The sequence below is a fragment of the Brachionichthys hirsutus genome, chromosome 1, assembly GCF_040956055.1.
Source record: "Brachionichthys hirsutus isolate HB-005 chromosome 1, CSIRO-AGI_Bhir_v1, whole genome shotgun sequence".
Classification (NCBI taxonomy): Eukaryota; Metazoa; Chordata; class Actinopteri; order Lophiiformes; family Brachionichthyidae; genus Brachionichthys; species Brachionichthys hirsutus.
Window position 1 is genome coordinate 15,203,036 of NC_090897.1, and position 19,275 is coordinate 15,222,310.

General features: G+C 43.2%; 1 protein-coding gene across 1 annotated transcript in view; it reads right to left on the reverse strand.

Moving 5' to 3' along the window:
• The window catches only part of si:ch211-186j3.6 (neural-cadherin), a 204,064-nt gene that overhangs the window by 36,505 nt on the left and 148,284 nt on the right, over positions 1-19,275 (reverse strand). Inside the window, exons 28-31 of the mRNA XM_068760999.1 lie at positions 16,615-16,742; positions 7,907-8,034; positions 6,609-6,732; positions 222-402 (exon numbers count right to left, since the gene is read on the reverse strand). Coding sequence (XP_068617100.1) covers positions 222-402; positions 6,609-6,732; positions 7,907-8,034; positions 16,615-16,742 — 561 coding nt within the window. The remainder of the gene's footprint in view (positions 1-221; positions 403-6,608; positions 6,733-7,906; positions 8,035-16,614; positions 16,743-19,275) is intronic.

The following is a 19,275-nucleotide window of genomic DNA, read 5'->3' on the forward strand; positions in this document are numbered from 1 at the left end:
AAAGCTCCGGACGTAAATGCAACTCACTTTTCTTCATTTAGAGCTACGAGTGCTCAAGTATGGAAAGTCTGCTCAGCTGCTACCATCTGTGCTTAAGTTTAAAAGAGTTTAAGCATTTATCCAAGGGGCAAACCACATTTCTAGAATGCCTGGATCATTTGTGGTTGATGGTATATCTAGCACAGATTAAATGTAGTCTTTAACACAAACCTCTGACTTACCCTCTTCACACTGATGCCCCGTGTATCCCGGCACACACTGGCAGCTGAAGGATCCCCACTCGCCATGACAGCGACCTCGGTGGCCGCAGGACGGATAGCCCATGTTGACACAGCTGCTATCTGTGGTCAGGCAGCCCGGAGAACTGGACTGGGAATCAGCCGGGGAGCCCAAATCATACAGCTGGATGGAGGAGATAGGGAAGAGATGCATTTAGTAAATGTGAAGAGGATAAAAGGTATAGGAAAGAGAGATGCAGGTCTGATGGTAAATGTGAAGGAAACACAAAGATGGACTAAGAAGAAGTGGGAGAAAAAAGATGGGAACAATGCAAAAACAGGTCATTTGAAATGAAAGAAAAGGTGAGGAAAAGGAGCAGGACAAAACGGGAAGAAGAAAGGAATGGTCGAAGACAGACAGGAAGCAGGTAAGTAGCCAGAGGGGAAGTCAAAGTTTAGAAAGAAGAAAACTAATTCAATTCCAAATGCAAGAACTCAGAAAGAGAACCTCCAAATGTGTTGAAGGACGAGTTTAGACACTGTGGCCTTCCTTTCTATTTCGCCCCATCCCTCTTGCTGTCTCTTTGCAAGGTGGGGAACCAATTAGACAAGCAGCATGGTGGATCGCACAGAACGCTAAGAGGCTGGGGGACATTGGACACCGAAATCTGAGTCCCTCATGAAAGGATGCTGTCGAAGACACAACTCTGTTCAATCGTCTCTCTGCCTTACCCGAAGTTCATGAGCTCCGTTGGTGCTGCGGCACCGAAATGCAAACGATCATAAAACCTGTGACAGTGAGTTGTACACCAGGGAGCTGCTGATTGGCTCTGACCTCCAGCGATGAGACACCTTATTGGATGGTGAACTTTTAAAAGAACTGCAGCACAGACTTTTGTAATCAATAATAGAAAGACATTTGGGTGTCTGCAATTGATTTAACAGCATAGGTGATGTTGAGTGTGTGTGTGTGTGTGTGTGTGTGTGTGTGTGCGTGTGTGCGTGTAATTGAAAGGTACACTTCTGTCTGCCTAAATGACAAATTGTGGCTTCCCAGACACCCTCACAGAGACCCAGCAGGGTGCCCTGTTTGAGCCCAGAGGAAGAGAGCAGCTAAATAAACCAGCCAGTAAATCCTGCCTAGTTTGTGTCGTTCTGTAATCAAGTACAGAAACACTTCTGGAAGAAATCGAACTTTCTGTGACGTCACAGTACAAAAACGTGCACAAGATGTGCGTGCACATTCATCGAATTATTCATTCAATGAACTTCATTTCGTTTTCGATTACAGAGGCGATTCTGACAGAGCTGATTGAGACAGAAACTAGGGACGCTGTCCTGCAGCATCTATTTGAGACAGAAATGAGGTACGCTGTCCTGCAGCATCTGTTTGAGACAGAAACGAGGGACGCTGTCCTGCAGCATCTGTTTGAGACAGAAATGAGGGACGCTGTCCTGCAGCATCTGTTTGAGACAGAAACGAGGGACGCTGTCCTGCAGCATCTGTTTGAGACAGAAATGAGGGACGCTGTCCTGCAGCATCTGTTTGAGACAGAAACGAGGGACGCTGTCCTGCAGCATCTGTTTGAGACAGAAACGAGGGACGCTGTCCTGCAGCATCTGGTTGAGACAGAAACGAGGGACGCTGTCCTGCAGCATCTGTTTGAGACAGAAACGAGGGACGCTGTCCTGCAGCATCTGTTTGAGACAGAAGCGAGGGACGCTGTCCTGCAGCATCTGTTTGCTATTTTGACCGAAGACTGTCACAGATATTTTATATTTATAAATGTCTGGGAACTGCATTAACTTTTAGGAAAATAGTATAAAATGTGATTCTATTGTGTTAAGATGTTCTGAAAACTATAATGAAATCGTTACCACGTTTATGCACTCCTTTATATATTTATTTTGGGGGTGTGGGAGTAAGTCAGTCCACAAGAACTTGGCTTGGGGACCGGAGGGTGGCTGGTTCATGTCCAACTCGATCCAAAGTATGGAGTGTGGTCCAGTAGCTGGAGAGGTGTCAGTTCACCGCCTGAGCACTGCCAAGTTGCCCTTGAGCAAAACATTGAAGCCCACAAGCTGCTCCTTGGCTGCCACGTCGCTGCCCATCACTTGCCTCTCTCTATCATTGGAAAGTCTACAGGCCCTTTTTGTACGAGTGTCTTAATCTTAACATCTCTGATTTGCAGCTCTTGACATGAGAAAAGTCGTTCCAGAGGGTGTCGGGCAAATAAATGTATTAACATGCAGCATGTTTTGTGGGACAGAAGTTTCTAGATCAACTGTTGAAAGTCAAACTTTTTGCTGAGATGAAGTCAGGAGCTACTTGTGTTGCGTTCAATGCATGATCATTCCCACCGTGCGAGCTCACACTGGCACAGCATCCAAAGCAAACATAAAACCCGCCCAGATGCTAGATGGAAAGATAAAGGGAGAAAGATGAGCACGCTGATGACAGAATGAGAATGAAGGGTTCATGGGGGATGATGCTGAATAACAGCCACAACGGGAGACTCTCGGGCTGGTTCTCTTCTTCATCCTCTTACAGGCTGCTTCCGTGCAGAAACACAAACACCTTAGTGTGTTTAAAGGATGAAACATTATCTTTGCAATTTCATTATACAATTTATGTTATGACAACTAAAGCTCCTCCTCCTCCTCCTCACAGGCTGCTTCTCCATCTGATATATTATATATAGTTTGTATAATAGCAAACACAGCAGAGAAACACATTTCCTCATCACACTCCTCGAGTGAAACAGATGATGTTGCTATAGCAACAAATGTGACTTGCTAGCATATCATTTGATGCTGAGAAAAACAGCAACAATTGGAAAAACAAAGTGCACCACGTCAATCAGCAGCATTAATCATCAGTGCTGTGCTCTTCAGAGATGTATTATCCTGATGCACGCTCTCGTGCCTCGTGCGCATTTCTCTCATTAGGACACAACTTCAGTGCAGCCTCGTGCTACACAACCAGCCTTTAGCGCCGCAGCAGGAGAAGAATATCTTTTTATAGCCCCACTTTTGGGATTTGACACTTGAATAGAGTTTTAAACTACTACTGAATATGAATAGGCTTAAATCAAGCTCATGGAGGAACAAGATTACAATTCCAACAGCCGTGCTGTCTTTCCATGGAGCTCCTGTCGTGTTCACAGCTGAGAAGTTAGCATATGGCTAACAGCCATTTTAACAGTTGTGTTATTGTTTAAAAAAAAAAGATCCTAGTGATGGGATGAGAGGGATGAAGATGCAGTAATGCATTATTCCTGATTAAATGGAGTTGACCAGTGACTACTTGAGTAATTAGGCCCATATTGACTTCATCGAGTGGCTTCCTTCTTTGTTCTTGATGGCTATCCATTCCTTTATAACCTTGTCTTGCGGGCTGAGTCGTCGGTTCGACGGATCTCTTCTCCGCCTGGCCTGTGGTGACTGACCAGCCCTGTGCATGACGCACAACGCACATGAAAACCTTCTCCTGCTGCTTATGCATTTTGTGCAGAGAAATCTTTTTCTCATTCGTCTACAGTCGCTTATCCGGAGTACAGGTCATGGGTCTGCTGAAGCCTCGCTCGCTGTGGCGGGGTACATCCCGGATGAGCCATCGCAGGGCCACACAGAAGACGGATAACCACTCCCACTCCCACTCGTACCTACAGACGACTTACAGTGACCAATTAAGTTGCATGTTTTTGGTGGTGGGATGAAACCCAGAGTGAACGCAACACAGAACATACAAACTCTGCACAGAAAAGCTCCAGAAGTATTATTCTTACTGTGGGAGGCAACAATACTGCACCAATATGCTGTCCTGATTTTTATTTTGTCTTTGTCAGACTGCAATTATTCCTGACCATTGATGCTAACTCCAGAGTCTCGTTTTTAGGACAACAGGAAAGGCTGGAGCTTCGTTGCCTCGATAAGTTGTGGTGTCCTGCACTGTCGGCTGGCTTGTGCCCAACTAAAGGAGCACGCGAGTCTTATTGCCACACTTCATTTTGTGTGCCCTGGATGTCTGCAAGTCCGTTATGCTAAATCGTTTTGTGCTGGGCCAGCTCTTTTTAATAGACTGGTCTTAGGTCAGATTCCAACTCATCTGACTTCTCTGCCTCCATTGAGTGCATTCAGGTACCAAACACACACAGGCAATTGTAAGGAAATTGATACATTGAGAGTGTTGTATGTATTATATGATAATCCCATGAAGGCAATGAACACAATATCAATGAAGCTGAAACAGGGGGAGCTACATTTCTTCCCAACACTCAATATACAATATACAGTGAATCAATCAGATGTATTCACTTATTTACATTTTTCATCAACATTAGCCATTTGTTGAGGAGTTTTTATTCTCCCCTGCATTGTGCTCTTTTGAGATGGCTTTAGTATTTGTGGCATATGACAGGAGTCAATTATTGGAGGCTCATAAAAATACACTCACGCCCAAAGAGTATTTGCATCAGAGAGATGCAGTCCTGCTCCAGGAAGAAGAGTGAAGAAACGGATCCAGAATGTCCCTTATTCTCATTTTAGTCATCTTTTTTTAACATTTAACTCTTAAACAGAGCACGTCTGTGGCGTAGCTTGAACATTGAAGTAAAAAATATCCTATTTTTTTCACTTTGGACTTGGACTCGTGCAACAGGAAATATTAAATACGAATATTTAAAATAAGATGAACAGTACCGCAAGGTTTTTGTCATCAACTTCAGAATACTTCCAAACAGCAGACATACTCGCGCGACTAGCTTCAAGCTGCTTCCGTGTTTTGACAGAATTCAACACAGGAAGTGATGTCATGCCGCACGCGCTGCCATTTCTGTTGGAGGTCTCACTCTGTGTCACCGCGTAACTCCAGATCCGATTAAAAGTAATAACAATAACTATCTACATATGATATAATAATATAATGTTCCAACGAAAATGGGCAAAACATTTTCGTTACTGCCGATGCTGCGCCGATCCGTCACGGTGAGGAACTGAGACAAAAGGCAAAGCTCCCTATTTACCGGTCGATCTCTGTTCCTACCCTCACCTGTGGTCACGAGCTTTGGGGAGTGACCGAAAGAACAAGGTTGCACGTAAAAGCGGCAGAAATCCTCCGTAGGGTCGCTGGGCCCTTCCTTAGAGATCGGGTGAGACGCTCGGTCATCCGGCCGAAGCGTCGTGTCGAGCCGCTGCTCGCGCTGAGCGCAGCCAAGCGAGATGCTCGGTCATCCGCAAGAAGCCAAAAATGTTTTCGTGTGTGACCAAAACGTCCCTCACGTCTATGAACGTACTTTTGCTTCCGGGTTTAGAGCATCTCTGACGGACCTGTTTGATCTGCTCGCCCACCAATGGAAGATAGTGTGATGTTTCTTTGTCCAGGAAACGTTTGCAACTTTATTGCGAAACAGTCACACGCATAATAGGCGTGTAGCTTTGAACTGAAAATGTATGCTTTAAAATGTATGTTTGTGTTTTGTTGCTTTTGATGAGTTTTAGAGGGATTCCGTCAACTTGGAAATTCGTATCCCTACGCGTAATCTTTTTATCCTTTGGTTGCATGCACCCAGGCAACGTGAGTGAAGTGTCCTGCCTAAGGACACAACGACAGTGTACACATGTGCCTGGGCCGGGAATCGAACCTCCAACCTCTCAATCATAGGACTACCCTCTCAACCACTGCGCCACCATCGCCCCTTTCTCTTTTTTTTTTAAAGGTTATTGTTGTTATGTGGCATCAAAAATTAGCAATGCATTCTGAAACTTTCTTGAAACACCTTTAATTACCTTTTCAGATTACGCAACAGGGCATCTTGTGGCGATGAAATGGAAGCTTGGCTGAATTAAATGGGACTGCAGAGCATTGGAGAAGCTATGTGCAGTGCTGAACGCTGTTCTTGTTGCTCAGTCAGTCTGCATAAGTAAAAATACATATTAAAAAGAACACACCTGACACGCACGTCTCAATAGTGTTGATCATTTTTGACTGTCAAAGACTAAATTTCTCACTTTCTCAAAGGTTTATTTGATGCTAAACTCAAATTTGAAGCAGAAAATACATCCGTAACAAACATTTCAGGCTTTAGAAGGCAGTGCTCTCACAAAAGGTGTCATTGCAGAGGCCTGTGGCCCTACAGGAACGATTTGGGAGTTGTTGGATTTCCATGGAGCATGGAATCTTTGAGTTTGTAGCTCCAACAGAGCAGTTGAAGTTCAAGTCTTGACTTCACGTCAAACCAAGCAAGGGAGGAACGGCTAAATGTCTGTTTTACCCTTGCAGTGTGCAAAAGTTGGAAGCACTTTGAGGTTACATTTACTTGGTACAAGGGCACTGTGGATATTGAAAACTGTTATGAAGCCATTATCAGGCAGAGTTAAGGTGCGTGTTACCTTGCTGTCCACGACGAGGTTGCGGATGCAGCCGGTGAAATGTTTGTGCTGAAGCTGAGGGTATACGTAGGGGATATCCTCGTTCACGCCACCTAGCTGCAGCACGTGACTCGTGTTCAGGTGTCTGAAGAACAGTCAAACAGGAACTCATGTAAAGCAGCACTGCTGACAATAAGGATGCTCAGCATACATTAGGGGTGTAACTGTACAGTAAAATGCCATTTCTGTTTGGTTCGGTTAATTTTTGGGACAAATAGGGCAGAAAAAAATCACTTAAAACACTTTTATTTAACAAAATGCAAACAATATAATTTTTAAATAAATAAAAGCGACCCATTAGACTGAGTTTTTTAAATTATTGTATTGTAACAATTAAATAATCGTAATAAGTTAAAACTGTAAACTTTGAACACTTATCAGCAACAACCTGACTATGACAAATGTTCTACTACTATTACTACTACTAACTATAAAGATTAACTTCTCCACATTTTCTGCAGAAAGCACAGATCTGGTTGCCGTGGCAACATCTCCAGCAGAGGAGAAAACCCGCTCACTAGCAACAGAGCTCGCTGGAATACAGAGCTAATGCGTTGCTAGTTTTGCTGTGTGTGCTTGCCTGCGAGCTTCCAGTGCGCCTCCCCACCAGTCAATAGTGTCCGTCACTCAAGGGCGTCCGTGCGGAAACTCACCCAGGACTTTAGTTCCGCACGGAGCGCTAATGCATGAAACCAAAAAACCAAAACGGTATGCAAGTGGACCGAACCGTCCATGCATTTGGATAGATTTATTAGTGCGTGTGCATGCTTGCATGCTTAAACCCCCTGGTGTGTATAGTTCTCACTATGTCATCTAATGGTTAATAATATTTTGTCTGGAGCATATCTAGCAAAAATATATATATACTACTCTATTATTAAATTAACATGAAGTAGTTGTGCCTTTAAATATTTTGAGTTTTCTGCAACAGAAATTGTAGTTCTCAATGAATAAATAGTTCTAAGCTGTCTGAGGGTTGGTCATCTTCTCCTTAAAATATATCGCTGGCTATACGACTAAAGACTCATCAAAGCACCGGAGGATCTTTCATATCCTGATGAATTTGTTGTGCATTTAGGTCCAGTGGAGAGAATATCTCATCTTCGTAAGGTTCGTATTATTTCTACAGCAGCAGCGTTGGAGCTACATTATGTGGCGCCTAGTAAGAAACCAGACACACACACGCTCCTTCAAATCGCAACGCTGTACGGTACGCCTTCATTATACAAGTGTGTGTGTGGGTGTGTTGGGGGGTGTACCTATCAGTGTTAGGTGTAACGCCTGTCACTTCACAGGAAGAGTGGTCCTCTGTGGTCAACCAGCTACCCAGCCCCTCCATTTCCATCACCGCTGCCCCTGAACAACGGTCCAGGGTGAAGCGCACATCCTGGGGAGGTCACACAAACAAAGACATGCTGTCAAGAGACCCGTTATCAGAGAACCCATTTAGATTAGTGCAACCCCCCCTTCCTCTTCATTACGATCAATGGGAGCTGCCTCTCAGACTCCCACCTCTCTCCTTTGTGCATTTTATTCTGCTACTGCCTTCTACGCGTCTGTCAATGCACAAACGAAAAGCACGGCCTCACATCTTAAATCACATAATCGTGTAGTCGCCGTATCTGCATGTAAAGAAGAGGGGTGTGAAGCAGAAACCAAGGCAGCCTATTTCTAAACAGAGTCATTTATTCAATCCAGAGTTTAAAAGTGTAAAGAGAGGATCAAAAACAAAATTTAATAGGACCCTTTCAGAAATTTAATCACACCTGAAATGGATGCACCTGAGTATTCTGACAGGACAAATACATATATTTTTTCAGAATGTTGTTGAATCAGTTCCTGCTACTTGCTGACAAACCTCGGTAAACACTACACCGGTGAGTAATACCCTGTGAGTGTGCCGATACCTTTGCACGCAGCCATGAGGCTGTTATTAAAGAATCCCTAAAGCTTTACTAAAACCATCAGAACACGGTCTGGGAAAAGGTTTGTATACCTGAGGTCGGTGTCTATGTGTCCGATATCAAATTACTGCAGTGTATTGAGCTGTTTTGAAACACTGAAAGGCCAGTCAGACAGATCGGACCATCTTAAATCTCACTTTCATCTCTGAATTCATCAGAATCAGCAGCACCAAGACATAAACAAACATGAAGCACTTAGACGGCGTTAAGGGAACATGACAGAATATTAAAAAGCAGCTGAGCATATCCTGCAGGATAGAACTGGATGATGCAGAACCTGAAACTAAACAGCCACCCAACTACATAATTAGCATATGAGTCCAATAAAATCATAAATGAACTTTCTTCTCATTTTTCTGCATTTCTCCTGATCATGCTGAAACAATAGATTCAAGCTCCACAAAATGATGGGCGGAACATTGGTCAGGCAAGATCCCGGTTGTCGGCAAAGAGGAGGATCCAGGCTTTTTACAGTCAAACCTTGATAATAATGGATGGATGTCAGAGAGTCGATAGTAATATGTCTCCACGTGGTTGAAAAACGGCATTTGTAGATCTTTATTTAGCTGATCAGAGTGACTTTAAATTCAGTATCAGGTAAACTAGTTGTTTCCAGACGGTTTTTATGCCGACTTCAATTGATTCAGATGTTTCACACAATAGTATTACACTTTCCCCTTATTCTAAGCAAATGCTTGAAGCTAAAACAACTTTAGAACTGTTTGATCAGCGATGACACAAATTAAATCAATGTTTCAAGGTCAGGATTCCTTCACTTCAGCATTTGATGCTCTGTGGCTCCTCAGCCATTAAGAACAGAACGGTTTGCATTGTTTGATTAAAGATTCAATCTGTGAAAGTTTAATCAATAGCCAGGCTTTGTCATTTATTATAACAATGCCACTGTTTCATTTTTCATATTGCCCTACAGCTTACATTTTCAGGATTGTTGAAGATTAATTTCTTTCTCATAGTAAAACGATCTAATTTATAATAGTATTATATTTGTCAAAGTCAGGTTCAAAGCCTTATTTTTTTGAATGTGCTTTGTGCTGAAATCAAATGCGTTTCCTGCATGCAGCCGTACTTAAATGACCACATTGGCCACAATAATTGTTGGGCATGCCTCATTCTGTCACTGTCAGACTTGCATTGTCACCATGCACACACCCCCAATCTTTTGGTCAATTTAAGATCCAACCATTTCCCACCTGCCCGTCGGTGCAGTTAGACACATATTGCTGACCTGTAGCCTTCTACCATTTGGCTCACTACTGCCCAATATCTCTCCTATTTAATATCTCAGTATTTTTGTGTCCAACTGAAACTGCTGTATACTTTGCTGTTGTCACAAATAAACATTTCATGACTGTGAATTGCCGGACTGAAATAGAGTTGTTGCCTCATAGTTCATAAATCATTTCCTCATTTTAACCTAGATGGTGGCCATTCCCTCATCCTGACCAAGTTGCTTGGTGACCTAGACCCATGCTTGGTTACTCTTTGCCTATTGTACATTTACAATAAATTAAAGAAGAAGAGTGTAGAGTTTCCTCAGAAGCCTCAATCAGTGCCTCCTCAAGGCGAGGAGGAGCCTCCTGTCTCAAGTCATTCTTCGACCAGCACATTCTCTGGTGAATGTTGGTGGTGTTTAGGGACCAACTCCAGATGTAGCCTCGTTCAGGGGGTTGCTGGTATGAAAATGACTCCAGAATGTTGTAGAAATATATTTTGATAAACTGGAGGAGAACCACACAAGCATGTGGACAGCAAACGCATCACAGTGTCTCCAAATAGAGCCCGGAGGAAACAGCAGAAATGGTCCAGACTAAATGAATTCTTTTTTTTTTATGAATGAACTTGCTTGCACATTGACAGAAAAGCACCCCTGATGTAGAACCGTAGCCGCTGAATCAAAAGGAGAGCATCCAAAGAGCAGATGAATCCTTGCTGCTTAAATAACCAAAGCACACACGCAGGCTGGGGAAGCTGCTGTTCACTATTCAGGTGGAATGAATCAATTCACATGATTTAGATTTAGAGTAATACCGTTGTGATGCTGAATCATCCCTGTAATAACATCCCAGTGCACTCTTCATCAGGAAATTCAGACTAAAGCTGCTACATTATCCAGTGTCATAGATTAGTTTGGCTTCTCTCACTCCCAGAAAATGACTCTGTGCCATTCAGCTTAGCTAATGAGAAGCTGACCGGAATGCCGCTCTCGTCCATAGAAGGAGAGCGAGAATCACAAAATCACCAACACTAGTAAATATTGATGTTACATGAACAGAGGCACGCAGCACGTGTAAGATGTGTTGTCTGTGTCTGCACCTCCCCATCGTACTCTGTCACCGCCATAATTCAGAAGGAAAACCACGCATTTCTCATCTTTAAGCTACATGCTAACTGCATAAAGATAGAAGCATTAATACTGAAGGCTGTGTGTCTGACATGAAACCAAAGCTCACACTGTTCAGGCTGATTAACAAGCAGCCAACCGACTGCTCACACAGTAGACTTCATGTAAAATAAGTCTGTCAGTGATTGTGGGCCGACCATTCATTCATTCATTCATTTTCCTGATCGCTTTATCCGAAATCCGGGTGGAGGGTACTGCTGGAGACTCTCCCAGCAGCCATTGGGCGAGAGGCTTGTGTAGGGAATTTCCATATTAAATAGGATTCCACAACGTGATTACATGCCGACGCCACAACAGGAACGCACCACATTTAGTTCGGTATTGCTATGACTGATTTACATGAACGTCTCATTTGGTGACGACACATAATGACACTGACCAACAGGGGTTAAGATTGGCTGGGGCGGGACCCCCACCTTGAGGGGACGGACTCATGGACATATGAAAACACGGACGCAGAGAACGGCCTTTTGTTCGGACCTGAGACACACACACGGAACAGGATCGAACCTCAGCGCTGATAATCCAAACCAACTGTACTGATCTGCATGTTAAATAAATATCTTAATCTTGACCCAAATCCTCCTTATTGACCACACACCCACAACGGAGAACAAAGAACCGGGAGAGGGTTTGGAAAACCCTAACCAATTCACCTCAGTATGCATTGTATGATAATCCCATGCATTTTTGGTAATGGGAGGAAGCCGGAGAACCCGGAAAGAACCCGCACAGACACAGGGAGAACAAGCAAACCTCACAGAAAGGCCCCATGTTGGATTTGAACCTGCTATTACCATTCGTCAAATAACGGTTTGATGAAATGTCCTCTGGGGGAGGAGGGATTTTGTTTGCCAAAGAAGAAGCAGACATTTGATTGCTGGTGGGGGGGGGGGGCACAATGGGTACGATGCACACAACCTGCCACCTGGATCATCGATGAAATGATGTCTCCAAATAAAGAAATGCACCATCGCGTATGAGGACCTGCAGGCAGTGAGACGAGGGCAGCAAGAACAGGAGAAAGATTAGACAGCTGCAATGTCACTTTTCAGATTCTGTTGTTGCAATCTTGAAAAGTAAGAACAAATCAAACCTCTCACTTAACACCAAAGACCTTCACCTTGCCACTAGGCCTGAAACCATTTCTTAAATGAAATGGTATTTTCTAATGTGTGTGTGTGTGTGTGTGTGTGTGTGTGTGTGTGTTTGCAAAACATCTTTATTCAGTGACATCAATTTGTTCGCATAAAAGAGGAAGGCTGAAGGTTAAAATCAATATCAGCACCAACACTGATGGATTGCCAGTGGCGAGTTTGGTTAGAACTACAAGTAGCATATCTCAGTGAAGGACTACTGGCATGAAGGGGTTCTTGTGGCTCGCCTTCCTTATAAAAACCTACAGATAAAGATATAATATATATACACATTTTGTTTTGAAATATTTGAAAAAGCCAGATCTTCCTTTTGTGCGTTTATTTTTAATGTTTTGACTTGTCTTGTACCATATATTGTCACAAAGATTCTAATTCAGAGAAGTCTGAAATGTCATTCCAGTTCGTGGTGCTTTTAATTTGGTGACAGAGCAGTACAACTTCCAAAGCATCGCCGTGCGCATGAACATCAGTGATGAACATATATTATATTTGTCTTGTCTTGTTGTGGCTGAGAGACAGCTGGTGGTAGTTCTACTGTTCACACGGTGCATTTAAAGTGAGGGATCTTTGAGTAACTAGCTAAAGGGACCAAATGACAGGGTATGAAAAAGTAAATCTAATTGGCGAAGTGAGGCGCTCATCATTTAGATTGGGACGAGTGTCACCAAGCAGCGCTCAAAGCAGCCACTCAAGCTGCTTTAAGGCATCGTGAGCTCTTCAGTGAGACTGTGAGGGCTGAAGTGTTCATATCAATGACTCTAAAATAGGATCACTGACTGTCTTCTTGATATTCAAGAGGGAAGAGACGTATAAGGCAGTGGTAATGTGTGAGTCCTTGGAGGTAAGGAGCTCCAGGCGGTCCTCAGTGTAATGAAGATTATCTTCATTTCGCTCTAATTCAATTCACTAGAAATGTTCACGAGTAGAGAAGTTCAAAGGAGCAGCCATTTATCTCACAACCATTACCTCTCTGCACCGCCAAATGAAGCCAACACTAAATCACCAACTAACATCTTCTGCATTTGGGCCCATAATACGGTACTTTCTAGTCCCTTGAGGGGTCGCCAAAGCAATTCAACTTTCTCCACTTCACCCTGTCCTTTGCATCGTCCTCCTCACTCTCCTTAGCTACTCTCATGTACTCCCCCGTCCATGTATCGACCTCTAGTCCTGTTCCCTGGCAGTTCCATCCTCAGCATCCTTCTAACGATATAGTCCCTGTCTCTCTTCTGGACATGTCCAAACCATCAAAGTCTGGTCTCTCTGACCTTGTCTCCAAAACGTCTAACCTTCACTGTCCCTCTTATTGTCTCATTTCTAATCCTATCCAACCTGGTCACTCCCAAGGAGAACCTCAGCATCTTCATCTCCTCCCCTTCTAGCTCCGCCTCCTGTCTTTTCCTCAGAGCCTCACCAATGTCTTGTAGACCTTTCCCTTCATCCTCGCTGACACTCTCCTATCACAGAGCACACCTGATACCTTCTCATGTTCACCTTCATTCTTCTCTTTTCTAGAGCAGACCTCCACTTCTCTAAATTCTCCTCTACCTGCTCCCTGTAGATCACAATGTCATCTGCAAACATCATATTCCAAGGAGCTTCCTGTCTCACCTCATCTGTTAGTCATTTGGGCCCATAATAATCCAACCAAATAGACTTGAATGAAGCCAGAAGGCCGATACAATACTTCAAGTCCATGGTATGAAATTATTTTGCAACCTTAACTGTAAGGTTCCCATCAACTGTGATGTCACATGGGAAAGGTTAATCATTCTCCACATTGACAGGAATGAATGACTACCAGTGATTGCATCAATTTAACGAAATATGGCGATTCTAGTTGGAAGCAGAGTACGACATTTTCCCAAACTCTTTCATGGAGGTTCACTGAAAAATACTTATGGTAATTCCCCATGTCCACGATGCCCTGATTCATCTGCAGCACGGGCTTCTTGTTTTCCAACATTATGTATATCAGTGACCAGTGCAGTAACGAAAAGTTAATTTATTAATTTTACACTTATTTATCTAAAATGCAGTAAAACAATTGTTGTGTATGTAACTATTGACAATTACTGTAAATTTACAGTGAAGTGTTTTACAATGCAGAACCAGTTTTGACAGAGAATCGATCTGTATCAATGCATTTGAATTCACATGAATTCAAATGTCTAAAAATGCAAACATTTGTAAATTGAGGGAATTACTTGTGAAATGCTCATTAAGCCCATTTGTGAAATGCTATTACATTTTGCTAATCTGCCTTGAATGATGATACCCTCTTTCGAACCTCGTACACATGGACGGGCGGACATAGTAAAATTAACTCTTTATGTTGTCTTTGCTGTGGTCGTGATTGAAATGGTAACTTCTATTTCTCAGTGGAGGTTTTCTTATTATTGCAGCTCTGAGCTGAGCAGGTTGCAGCCTCTGTTCTGCCATCCCATTGTGCTTTGCTTGTTAAGATGAATTTACAGTGTAACCCTGCAAATAACAGATTTCTGGCATTCTTGCAATGTTTGTTATCAAACTAAATAATTTATTACTTCAGCTTATAGCATGCTACTGTACGTCATTAAGAAGGCAGAATTCTGGAATAATTCACTGTAATTTTACTGCAAGTTTTGCAGTGTGGACATCGAGACATAGGAGCTCAATGTTATATTGTATTTGTTCTACATTTCTATATTACTTGAGAAAGTCTTAGTACATAAAACAGTCTGTTCAAAAATGTGATCTGTTCTGCTTCATTCTGTTCTATAAACGTCGACATGTTCCTAGAATGACAAATGAGCAAATGGTTACACAGGTGGAAAAGTTGTGGTTGTGAGCTGTGCCTGTGTGGCAATGACAGGTCAGCTAGAATGGGCCCTTAACAGAATTGTGCTTCTGGCACTAAAGAGGTCAAGACCAGCTCTGCTCAGGGGTAAGGCTTTAGCTGAAATATGGATTTAAACATGGACCCAACGTTAACAGTCTTTTAGGGAGTGAAGATATTTTCTACCAAAGGACGAGGGTCTTATTTTTTCGTCCTTAAATTCTCTAGGATTCTGGTGTTGTAGGTCTCGAGACCCCTATTTAACAGTCTCGGTCTCAGACTGGGCGGACTCAGGGTTTTTGTCCAAGACAGGTGGAGACCAGGCCAGCACAACTTAATATAATGTGAGAAACGTAGAATGCAGCAGCTGTGCTGCCGTGCCGGTGTCACCTCGAGGGACACGCCCCTTGCACATAGCAAGTGGATGAAGGATGCGGCACTCTGGAAAATTAGCAATTAAAAATGTCAGCAAACTCCTCAATCATTAAGTTTGGTTTCCAAAACCATCAGGACTTCATCTGCAACATGTCACATAAGCAAAGACGCTGTGCGACGTTCAAATTCTGCGGCACACTAGCTTACCTGTCAACTAATACGGTTTTCCCGTATTTTCGTATGGGAAAATCGGATTTCAGAGCATTACGGCGTGCTGTGGAAGTTAGTACGGGAACATTAAAAATAAAGCAGGGATTCTGGAAATACTGGCGCAAAATGATAAACAAAGCTGTGAAAGGAAATATTATCGAATAGATTTGCAGTTAGCAGACAAACTTTTCACTTTACACTTGCGTTGTGGGCGGCAAAACATGCGGAGAAAAGTAAAGTAACCGTTAACTCATCTACACTGGGTTACACTGTTAAGTTACAATCAGAACATTTCAACACCCCATTCTAAAACAATGACCAAAAATGAGCTCTTTTCTTCCCACAGATTTAATAGCGATTTAATATTACTAATATATTTAATATTAGAAAAGAAAAGTCCTGGTTATTTTTTCACTCACTTCATTTAACTTAAGTGTTATTCCTTAATTTTTCCTTTAAAATTTCCTTTGTAAAATGACATTGATCGTGGCTTGTCAGGACAGTTCAGTTTTAAGAAGTATGATTGGATAATTTCTAGAAATGAAACAACAGCTTTACTCAGATTTGAGATATGTTTCATTGTGCTGGTTCAAAAGCAACTTAGTAGAATTTGCTTTTGTTGCAAACTTAATGAAGAAAAAGATTCTGGTCATTTTACTCTGTTTTGTTGTGTTTTTTCTTTCCAGTCTCGACCTCAGCCTCCTAATGTCTCGGTCTTGATACGCTCTGGTCTCGGTAATGTCTTTGGTTGGTGTAGTCTTGACTACAACACTATAGGATTCCAGACAGACTTCTACAGTGGCATTAATTTTCCAAAAGCAGTACAAAAATATGCATTGCCTAGTTGTTTTGAATTTTCACACATGCATTCTATTTCCATGACACTTGTGCAACAGACGAGAGCGAGAAGCATTTCACGATTCCTGTGGTGAACCACAAACAGCACAGCTAAAAGTGAAAACACGGGACTTACCGTACATAAATAAATTAAGGCTGATGTTAAAAAGGTCAATTGTCTCACCTTGCTGTTGCTGCGGACATCTAACCGATGCCAACGCCTGTCTGCCACATTCACGTTGCCTGGCAACTGTAGCACCACCGTACCGGAGCCATGGTTGATTTTTAAGGTGGGAGTCCCATCTATTAGTTCTAGATGAAAAGAGGCAGCAAGGGAGAGACAAGGAAGATTGGTGAGGAGTGAGATGACTTTGAATTTGGTATTTTGAGAGTTATGAAACCAATAATCACTGTGGAAGTCATGAGTTCACCTGTGTTAACACAATTACACTCAATCGACTGTGATATTTGGTGGAAGGATGGAGCGACGGCCAGAAAGGAAACTATTACTTTTAGGTGCAGAGCTAGAAATTGTCTTCCTTGGAGTTGTAACGTGTTTCAATACTTTTCAACATTTCTGGCTTTCTTCCTCTTCCTCCTCCTCCTCCTCCGTCTTTCAGCTTGTCCTGTCAGGGGTCGCCACAGCAAATCCACCTACTCCACTTCACCGTGTCTTTTGCATCGTCCTCCCCCTTTCATTCTCAAAATTGATTGCATGTGTAATTCTAGGAATGCCGGATGCCATTCCTATTGGAACCCTCTGCATTTATCTGGGCTTGGGACCAGCTCAAGGGAGACACTGGCCGTGCTATGCTATCTCCTGCTAGCCGCTACCTATGAGTCTGCATTAGTTTTGTTTTTGGCTTCCCCCTATTACATGAAAACCACCTAATTGATTTACAAGTTACAACTATATTGTTGTTGGGACATGTTTCTCAGGAATTAATCAACCAATTGTAAAGTAAAAATGTGAAACATATCAACACTTGATTTTTGAAGATGTGCAACATGATGCAGATCCAGATAATAATCCAGATATCTGGATAATAAGAGCTAAACAGACATGTCGGTCTTCAGTGGTTGGATCTGCTCTTGTGACTTTTGGTTTAAATCTGATAAACCTAAACAGTTTTCTCTAAAATTACGAAAACGTTGATATGATATTTTACAATGCAAACTTCCAGTCCAGTGAATAACTTGAATACATTGCTGACATTGTGTCTCCATTTTAGTTTTAAAGAGGAATATTGCATGAGTTCAGTCTGTTGTGATGTAGTTTTCTATTACATTCTATTTTCTGGCTTACTCGAATGAGACATTAAAAGTTAATGAAGTGGTTAAATCTGCTTATGTGCCTGATATATGGAAGAAATTATGGGTGTACAAACCCTTCATCACGCATGAGGAACCTCAAAGGTTCATGCATATGTGACTGACTGAGACTATATGTAATACAAGGCTGTTTAGAGACAAGACAACTTTATAAATGTCACCTACAATTATTTTAAACCCTTTTTTTCAGCAGCGTATATCTCGTTTATTCATTATTCATTTAAAAAAGAAGCAGTTATCAGAAACACTCCGCTGGCTGTATCAAGCGAGCTGTGGAGTTGAGAGCCGGTGAACAGACACACACCCCTGGCTGGAGCCGGTGAACAGAGCCGGTGCACAGAGCCGGTGAACAGAGCCAGTGAACAGACACACACCCCTGGCTGGAGCCGGTGAACAGAGCCGGTGCACAGAGCCGGTGAACAGAGCCAGTGAACAGACACACACCCCTGGCTGGAGCCGGTGCACAGAGCCGGTAAACAGAGCCGGTGAACAGAGCCGGTGCACAGAGCCGGTGCACAGAGCCGGTAAACAGAGCCGGTGAACAGAGCCGGTGCACAGACACACACCCCTGGATGGAGCCGGTGAACAGAGCCGGTGAACAGAGCCGGTGAACAGAGCCGGTGAACAGAGCCGGTGCACAGAGCCGGTGAACAGAGCCGGTGCACAGAGCCGGTGAACAGAGCCAGTGAACAGAGCCGGTGCACAGAGCCAGTGAACAGAGCCGGTGCACAGAGCCAGTGAACAGACACACACCCCTGGCTGGAGCCGGTGAACAGAGCCGGTGAACAGAGCCGGTGAACAGAGCCAGTGAACAGACACAAACCCCTGGCTGGAGCCGGTGAACAGAGCCGGTGCACAGAGCCGGTGAACAGAGCCAGTGAACAGAGCCGGTGCACAGAGCCAGTGAACAGACACACACCCCTGGCTGGAGCCGGTGAACAGAGCCGGTGAACAGAGCCGGTGAACAGATGAGAAAACTTCAGGGTGAACTTGAATCACTTGTAACATTTGTCTTCATGGTTGAATCAGTAGAGGTTGGAATTCAAAAGACGCCGACAAGAAGCAAATTCCCTTTTCACCGCTGCATGTCTGGCTTTAGCTGAGCTTTCGTCATCCCTCTTTCTGCATCGCTGCAATGTCAGTCTGTCTGTCGGCACTCTTTCATCTCCCACCACTCTCTTTGACCCCACCTTGCTTCACTCTATTACTTTTGACTTCCACAGTAACTGACATTTTTACTTTGTGCAGTACTTGAGAAACACTTCTCACTGGCACCTTTGTGAAGCTGCTTTCCCCCCCTCAGGCTTACTTATGATATGGATTGAGCGCTATTGATTCAGAATTTGTACGTGCAACAACTTATTTAATTGCTTCTCAAATGGTTTCAAGATAGGGGACCTTGCTGCATCGGCACCTTGAACTTGATGCAATTAAGTGGTGTTGAGTGTAAAATGTGCTTTTCCTCTCAAGTTGCCTTGTCAGGGCTGAGATGTGCTTTTTTGATAAATGTCCC